General features: G+C 32.8%; 1 protein-coding gene across 1 annotated transcript; it reads left to right on the top strand.

Moving 5' to 3' along the window:
- The first annotated feature begins 3,824 nt into the window (after positions 1 to 3,824).
- On the top strand, positions 3,825 to 8,617 carry LOC117683961 (uncharacterized). Its single transcript, XM_066073238.1, has 6 exons — positions 3,825 to 3,946; positions 5,483 to 5,649; positions 5,859 to 5,891; positions 6,242 to 6,353; positions 6,887 to 7,021; positions 7,352 to 8,617. The coding sequence occupies exons 2-6, from the start codon at positions 5,515 to 5,517 to the stop codon at positions 7,633 to 7,635; spliced, it is 699 nt and encodes a 232-aa protein (XP_065929310.1). The 5' UTR covers positions 3,825 to 3,946; positions 5,483 to 5,514; the 3' UTR covers positions 7,636 to 8,617.
- Positions 8,618 to 9,233: the final 616 nt, after the last annotated feature.

Below are 9,233 nucleotides of genomic sequence, written 5' to 3'. Positions count from 1 at the left end.
AACGCGCATGAATTGGTTTGACCACTGAAGTGCGGAGATCAACTATGGTAGACTCAGTATCGTCACAAACTTTCTCTGTGTACCAATCGTGAAAATGCCCCTTTAAAATTTCTTTGTACTCTTGATTAACGGCTAAGTCTAGTGGCTGAAGTTTATCAGTACAGCACGCTGGAACGAATAGTGGAATGATTTTATTTTGTTTTAGCAATTCTAACAGTTTTGGGCTTTGATGAGCTTTGTACACGTCGAAAATGGTCACGGCCTCTTGGTTACATTTTGACAACGGCAGGGACTCGCGGATTCCATTAACATATGGAATGATAATGTTTTCGACGAATCTAACCACAGATTCTTCGTTACTCCAATGAGATTCTGTGTATGTTATATCCCATGACGATGGAAAATCAACGCCCTTAGGCAAGCACCTATTAGACTTTCCCGCATAGATAAGTTGGGGAGATAATAATGAACCCGACTTGGTGATTGCCAAAAGGAGCGTTATTTGACGTTTGTCATCCAATCCAGTTATGCTCACTTGTTGCGCCACTCTCTGATCCATTGTCCAGTCTCCTCCGGGTATAAGCTGGCATCCTGTTTGGTCCCAATTAATGATTAATAAATCGGGTATTTGAAATTTCGTCACGACATTGGAAACCTTTTCGACATATTTTTTTTTAATTTCATCAAAGTTGGTTGGTAGCTGCTTCACACTTTTAGTCCCCTTTCTTTTCACAAAGCCCATGCGTCTAAGAAGAGACACGGCAAAGTATTTTGTTTTGTTGATGTGACCACCGTATTTTGCCAATTTGTACCGCGCGTTTTTTTTTGGACAATTGCCTCGGCACCTGCCATAACAATCCTTGCGTTGATAACACCCCCGTTAACCCTGATTTTCTTCACCCAGTGTTGTACCTCGTTGTCCAGTGTTTCTCCTAGGAGTAATGGATTACCCCTGGGCGATTTTGGTAAACGTGGAGAACTTGTGTCGACTTTACCTGAAAGAAGAACATAACAGTTTTACTTATACAGTTCTCGTCTTTTAGTTTGTAAAGTTTCGTGATCCGCCACACATTACATGAACAAAGGGGGAAAACTCTTATAAAATTTTATAAACGATAGTCAATAAATCAATGATAAAAAATAAATGGGTAAAGAAAACAGTCATATCAAATATACGAACCTTCTTTCTTTTGTTTAATGTAGATATCTCTCATGCTTCGGACCGTTGACTCGGCGACTTTATGTTCTAGATGTCCCGAAAATTTCCTGGCGGCTCTAGCGACTCCATTGTCGACGGCATATCTTGCGATTTTTGCTCTCGTTTCATCATCGTACGCAGAGTATTCCCCTCTTTTTCTTTTTTCGGTGTTTTTAATAAAATGGCATCGACATCATCATTGCAGCTTGACCAGAATTAGCTTCCACCTCAGATTTATCTTCATTAGGATCAGGGAGACCCGGGCCCGACGGAAACCTTTTCTTTATTTTACCAGTTTTCAGCCACGAAGTCAGGTCCATTGTTATGAAACTTCTTATAATAAACAAGATATCTCGATTTTAAGAACTGATGGTTTATGGGGCTTACTGTCGGTAGTTATATATATAAGTGATGAATTATACCCACGGCCCCAGGCAGATCTTTAGTACAAATCAAATAAAACTCAACTGAACGTTTGTTTGAAATATTAGAATAAACTACATTTAATGTCAAAACCACATTTTTCTTTTTAAAGCTTAATAAACAACTCCCTGCCATTATACTAATTAAAAAAAAAAAGAATTTTTGATTTCATGAGCGAAATACGTCTTTTATTCAATCGGACTCGATGTTCATATCTAAGAAATTGAACATTGACATTTAAGTACATGTATCTATATAATACGTTCCGAAAAAAACAACATGATTATTATTTTTTTAAGGATGGTTACCCACGAATTTACGTATCCTCGAAACAGTGGATTGTACAAAATCCTCCAAAATTGATGCCCTCGAAAATTAATGAAACCACAGTACTATATTTTATGGTGGCATATTTCTGCCATCCACATAATTTTTGGTCAACATAGCATCTCACGTAAAGTCAAGATAACTATCTCATCAAGTCGAAACCGACTTTTTGTTGGGATAGCTATCTCGATAATTTTGCTTGTATCTTGACTAAAATTCCTGGACTTTGCAAATACTGCCATTCACAACACAAGAAAAGTTATGAATAGATATTTGATATTTACATATTTGGAACTCATTACCAAGGACTCCTTAAATCAGCATCGAGGATTATTAATGAAAATAATAAGGCTGTCTTCAAAATATATAATTATGCTGATATGTACTTTCCCTATTATTACACATTGTACGTCATTTCATCATATTTATAAAGTTGAACTGCCTTTAATTCTTAAAACTACATGAAATTGAAAGAGCTGTGCTAAAAATTAAAATAAACATGTCTTTACCTTCGGTATGGTTCTACATGTATTGTGGGAATTTTTACTTTATCTGAATATATTTGTTTTGTTTTCCTTACTAATTTAAACATACTAAATAGTTTTCTGGTAATGTTTTTTAAAGTTGTATAAGCTTAAATCGTATGAGTTAACTTAATTAACATGTAATTCAATATCAACCTTGCATCATCAGTCTTTTATTTAAGGTGCCTTACGCTCTAATAGTCAGCATATTTATATATTCATGTTAATGACAGATTCAGATATGAATTTGCAACTGAAGATCAACTAAAAGATAATTAACCAGACACTTATTGACGGGCAATGCGGTAAATTTCATTTTGACTATGCACAAATGCCTTTCTATAAACGTAAGGGAATATTGAATAATGAGTTCCTAAATACGTTTATACAATTGTTATACACGTATTATCTCGTATTGTGGATGGAGCATTTGCAAATCTAACAAATTGTAGTCAAGATACAAGATAAATTATCTCATTTTGTCGAGATATTTTGTAACCTCTCACCCATAAGATGGGGTCCTGGCTTCTACAAGTTCATTCTGTATGCTAGACTGTCCCACGAATGCTACCATACAAACTGCAACAACCAAGCCGGAAACACTTTTCACGATAATTATCAGATTTTGGAGGTTTATCAGGTATAAGATAGATTGTAACACATAAAATGATAAAAACAGGTTATTGCAAAAGTGTATCATTTCATTTTTTGAAAACAAATAACAACAGGGGAATTCCACGTAGAAAAATGTATGGTGGCAACATTCTGCTAAAATATCATTATTCCATACCAATTAAAATTCATTTGTAATTTTTTTTATCTGTATATTAATTAATACATTTTGTTAATAAGATTAACTTGTTAGAAAATGAGAATAAAGAACTAGACCAGATGTTTGAAACTGATTTGATGTTAAGGCATGTTGTCTTGATTTGCCACCAACCCTTACCTTTTCTAAATAAAGGTAAAAGTTGCTAATGTGTGAACATGTACGGTTTTGTAAAACCTTTTTTTAAGAGGAGAGGGTCCAGGTGAGGACTTCATTTGTTTGGGGATATTCTACTACCTACTTCTCTTAATATATGAATTAATAAGTCTTTCAATAAGATATATAAAATAAATTATACAATATAAAAATACATTTTCTAGGGAAGGGCTGTCTATGTGTACGTGTCTGAATCCTTGTCAGCAGACGTGTGTACAGTTTTTAAAACATAACTGCAGGTTTGTTGGTTTTATTCTATATAACAGATATTTGATTTAAAAAAACAAAACAAAATAATAAGATCGAAAGCGATAAAGGATCGGTTACCATTACTGGACTACTTTCACCTTTTGGAATAAATGGCGAAATATGTTGAAAACGTGTCTCCGTATTGATTTTGAGATAGTTGAATGAAGACAAGTTATGCACCTTGTATAATTCTATTTTACACGGCACAAGACGCAATAGTTAAACTTTTGACTTTGAAAGGTATGCACATTTGTTTTTAATTATTAAATTCTGTTTTGTTCACCTATACATTTTGATAATCATGACGGTACATATTAGTTATTATACTGTATATATATACTTTTTCTAAATTGTGTAAAGTTACAATTATTTCCACAACTTTTTATTTTTGTATTTTGTTTAAAGAAAAAAAAAAAGATCTGGTTATGTAGCCATATTTTGTTATACTTGAGAGTTCGTTGTTTCGACGAAATATTTATTTTTTATTCTTAATTCAATAGTGACACTTGTGATAAAAATGTTTGTATTTTAACCATTGTAATTGTTGATTTCATTGCCAAATAGAATACAGCTAAGTGGTCACATCCAAAGTTTTCAAATCAACTTAAATGAAGTGGGTTTAATTTTTTAAAGTCTTTTTTTTTTACACCAGCTTGCATGTATTGATATATAAAGGACAAAAAACCATTGTCAAACATTGTTATCGTTTACTACAACTAATAAATCCAATTTGTCGTGTGGGTTACTGGAGTATATCGATTTTCTGGATTTACCAAGATAATAAAAAAAACCCAAGCAGACGACCTAAAAACTGAATTTCTCAAGTCATTATGTTTTGACAGTGCTTTTACATTTCTTGCGGAAGTATTGTATTCCCATCTTCGCTAGCCAAGGGTGTCGCCGCTCCTCAACTCTGTAGCGGATCGTCACCCTTGGCTAGCCTCTTTACATTCTTAAATGTTATCAAATGTTTGGCATTATGTGAATGTAAATTAAACATAGTTAACTGAGAAAGCCTACCCGAAAATATTTCACAAGACTTCGTGTTCGTCATATTGACATATGATAATGATTATACATAATTATGTGAATATGCCGTGGTTCTGAGTTACCAAAAAATGCATGTGATATGCTTATCAAAATGTTCATTTTAAAATGCAGCTTATGTGAAGCCAATCAAATTGGCGATGAATTTCATTATGTTTTAGAATGTAGTGCACTGTCTCATATAAGGAAAAAATTGTTTAGTAATTATTATCTTAAAAACTCAAACATCTTAACATTTAGAACACTTAGGTCATCTTCAAATCATGTAATACTTATGAAAATGTGTACTTTAATTAGAAAAATATTTGATTTGGTCGGTCATCCTACCTAACAACTATAACAAATTCATTGTTTACTTTATTCTGTTTCTTTTTTGTAAATCCTGCTTTTCTTATACTTTTCTATATAATTCTTCTGCACCTCATGTAACATTATATGTTATGAGTGAAATAAATGAACTTGAACTTGAAAAAAATACAGCAGATGACAAGCTAGACTAAAAGGCATTTAAAAGGTAAAAAAAGGCATTTAAATATTCTTATCTTCCTAGTCGCGGCAATGATTTTACTCGCGGATCAAGGTAAATTGGGGAAGGGGGGGGGGGTCCAAGAGATACCAGTGTTTGTCTAATGCGTTAGCAAAAAGCTCAATGAAATTGATTGAATTTCTTAAAAAAAACAAAAAATAAAATTCATCCTTTTTATCAGTAATAACTTTAACTTGCTGTAGAGTAAAGACCCAGTTGTAGAAGGACAACGGCAATGGAGAAACAATTTGGATCAATCGTCACCTCCGTGTTACTGGCACTGACCTTCGGATGTTGGCTTACTGCCCTGGTCGCACCTGGATGGTTTTTGATAGAAATCAAGACATCGTCATCTTCATCTTCCCTCACCGTAAGTTCTATATCCCCCACCACTTTTCAGAAATTAAAAAAAAAAAAAAACAAAAAAAAACAAAACAAGCTTTACAAAGCCAATCAAAAGATTATTATTTTCTGAATGAAGTAAGTGAATTTAAATTGGGATAGCGCTATTTTTTTTATACATGTACATGTACCTTGTTCAGAAGTAGATTTTCAGCTTTTGCCTAACTTTCTTTACAGAGTTCTCCTTTTGGAGAATCGCCTAAAAAGAAGGTAACTACATATACATGTACCTAATTCTGTTTAGCATTTTTTTAAAAACATATAGATAATTTAAGTTGCCGTTGACACAGTTTTATTCATTTAAGCATTTACTCACCAATGTGAAAAGTATACACTTGTAAAACTAATAATACATCAGAAATGTCACATACTTCTATATCTTTTTTTCGTCCTCTCTCTCTCTCTCTCTGGCAAAGACATTTGCATTGCAGAAAAATACCAGGTGTGTTATTATTGCAAAATTGTTTACGTGTTATTTATAACAACACAAGAACAGAACTACCATTCACAATTATGATATCTCAGAATCCCCTGATAAATCTTTGTTTTTATTTTGCAAGATTACAACGGAAGTTGACATGGGTCTATTCTTCATCAACGTTTGCGTCAATGAAAAATGCGAACAGATCGACTACGAGAAGATGAAAACAATGAAAAATTTCCACGCGATGCGTAATATATTTTAGCAAACAACCCCAAGATATAGTTATCGTTCCTAACGATAACCATGTAAATTAATGTGGTATGGGACATTTAAGTTATTGTTACGTAATGTTTACCGAAATAAACAATATAATCAAGTGTAATTCTGTAAACAGTTTCTTTATCGAAATAGAACACTAATATTTTTAGCGCAATGGATTTCTTTAATAGATGGTTTGTTTCGAATCTGAGTTTGAATCCCGCTTGTGTTTAAAACTTCTACCTTTTCAAAAATATTTATAACTCTTTTTTTTTGGGTTAAATATTGTAACATTTGAAATTTGTGAAAGTATTTTAATTTATATTAATATCGATAGATGTCGATGTCCCATACCAATTTAAAATCAGAAGCAATTACCACTTTATTTAACAGTAAATTTATTATTTTTCTAGTTAAAATGTATTTCAAATTATGCATTTTTGATCATTTGGATATTCATCTCTTGTTAAGAATAATTATGACATTAAAGTAAAACGGCAATTACCGTTTTTTTTCTGTATAGCGGAGTTGTTAGAACTTCAAGCGGAAGGTGTTCTCGCCATGGCTCTGTGTACAATAAGTGCTCTGTTGGTGATGATTCCAGCTCGGTCCAAGTCAACCAGATATCTTATTGCTTTGATTCTCATGTCTATTGCAGGTAATATAGGTTTATATGTATTTTACAGATTTAAGAAGTTGAAGAATACAAAAATCAGTATCATCTTTATGTTTAGAATTTTACTATTCTCTCTCTCTCTCTCTCTCTCTCTCTCTCTCTCTCTCTCTCTCTCTCATGACAGATATTGTTGTTTCTGTTATATATTAATCCTTTATAGTTTGCAATATACATGGCATATTTTGTTAAAAAATAAAATATCTCAGAAATAACACTTATCAATCCATGCATGTAGCTCTTGAAATGCACCTCTCTTTTAGAATTTGACTTTAACACAACTTTTAAATTATCAAATTACGTTATTTGTTGTAGTAATTTTTGAATCCATTTTGATCTATCGAATGGCATCAGCGAATACGGAGATGGATAAAATCAAGAAAATAGAACGCACTCTTCTCACTGGCATTTCAATGGAGATGAAGCTTCCATATTCCATACTGATAGCTGGGATTGGAGCTCTGTTCGGAATTCTGGGATGTATTTCAAGCGCAGGCATGTACAGGAAGTCACGTGATTGTGCGCAGCCAGGCCAAGTTCTGAATGTGTTCCACGCAGCTCCAGCCACTGGCTTCACAATTCTGCAAGAAACATATTAACTCTCTCGTAACTTGACGAAGATGAAGAACTTAAGACTTGTTTGCTCTAATAGAATATTGTACTCCTAACATAACATAACATAAAAAGTGTCTTGTATGATAACCAATGCTTTTTTTTCTAGACGGTGATCTATCTATAAATAGAACTAGGTCTACTTTTACTCTCTTTGTCTCTTTTCTCCAAGTGACACCTTTTGCTATTATAATACACGAATATACATGTAGGTGACTTTGCATCTTATAATCTAGAGTTCTCAACATGACATAGTGCCATTTATATCTAATCATTTTTATGCCTCTTTTTTCCACAAACGGTTGTGTACCCATCTAAAGAGCTATTAGGTCTCCTCTTCTTTCAAAACATGAAACGTTTGTATGTACATGTAATTATATGCATGATTTTAAGCAAAAGATTGCAAACTTTTAACAAGCAAACTTTTAAAATATTAAGCTTTCGAGGATTATCTCACTTTTTAAGAGAAAACTTTTAACAGTGCATTTTCACAGGCATCCCCCTTCTTCGTATTTTGAAATTTACATTGTCTCCTATTTTGTAGGCGAGTTAAGGAGTGCCATACAGGTGCCTAACCACCAAATGAAAGTAGAATTATTACGTGAAGTGTTTCACGTTGGTCATGTTCTATCTTTTATCATAATGCAATCATTCTCCTTAACCACCAAATGAAAGTAGAATTATTACGTGAAGTGTTTCACGTTGGTCATGTTCTATCTTGTATCATAATGCAATCATTCAGGTTCGTTTTCTTTTCAAAATTACAATTGTCCAAAATTGTACAAATTGTAAAAGTATGAAGACGTCGATAACACAGTGATGATTTCTCTTTACAAACACCCCCTATCTCGTATTTCGAAGTGATTGAATATTGCCTCCTGTTTCGTAGGTGAGTTATAGGGGTGCCATACAAGTGCTTGATCACCATATGTTCAATCTAATTTCATAAATATTTTCATTTTTGTTCAATTTTGTTTTTGTTTGTTTGTATTTTGTTGTTTAATTTTAAAACTACAAACTGTCCAAATCGTATAGCAAAAGTGTCAAGACGGCAATTAGTGATGAAAAAGTGCATTCGGTAATGAGTTTTACATTTAACAGAGAAACAACCTTTTTAAAAATCCCCAAATCAAATGTCTTCTATCCATAAGGCTGTTTTTATATTCATTCTCATTTTAACTCTGACATATACAAAATGTGCGTATTTTGAATTGTAAATCTCCATATATTAATATATCGTCTAATTTTAAAAAAAATGAGATAATTCATGGTGTTATTTGTGTAGATATTTTTGAATACATGTTATATATGATAACAGAAATATTCTAATGTTGTCAATCAAACAACATAATACTGATCTTGTTCATAGTTACCATGAACAGTGCATGAGACATTTGATTCTAAATCCTAAAACAAACTCTTCAAATCAATGATGAAAAGTTTTAAAATATATGAAGATTGCGAGTTTCAATAATAATAAAAATCCAATAAGCTTGACACATGTGGATGCTGTCATTTGATGGTAAACATACACTAGTTTGATACTCTTACGCATACAGGTGCAAGACTAGTACTGTCAACCGTA

The sequence above is a fragment of the Magallana gigas genome, chromosome 10 (assembly GCF_963853765.1).
Source record: "Magallana gigas chromosome 10, xbMagGiga1.1, whole genome shotgun sequence".
Lineage (NCBI taxonomy): Eukaryota > Metazoa > Mollusca > Bivalvia > Ostreida > Ostreidae > Magallana > Magallana gigas.
This window is presented reverse-complemented; position numbering and strand designations above follow the sequence as displayed.

Bases quoted from the DNA above. Each gene is read 5' to 3' on its own strand.
- LOC117683961 (XM_066073238.1), top strand. From the start codon at position 5,515: ATGGAGAAACAATTTGGATCAATCGTCACCTCCGTGTTACTGGCACTG. The intron at 6,354-6,886 runs GTAATATATTTT...TTTTCTGTATAG, and splicing joins GAAAAATTTCCACGCGATGC to CGGAGTTGTTAGAACTTCAA. The intron at 7,022-7,351 runs GTAATATAGGTT...TATTTGTTGTAG, and splicing joins GATTCTCATGTCTATTGCAG to TAATTTTTGAATCCATTTTG.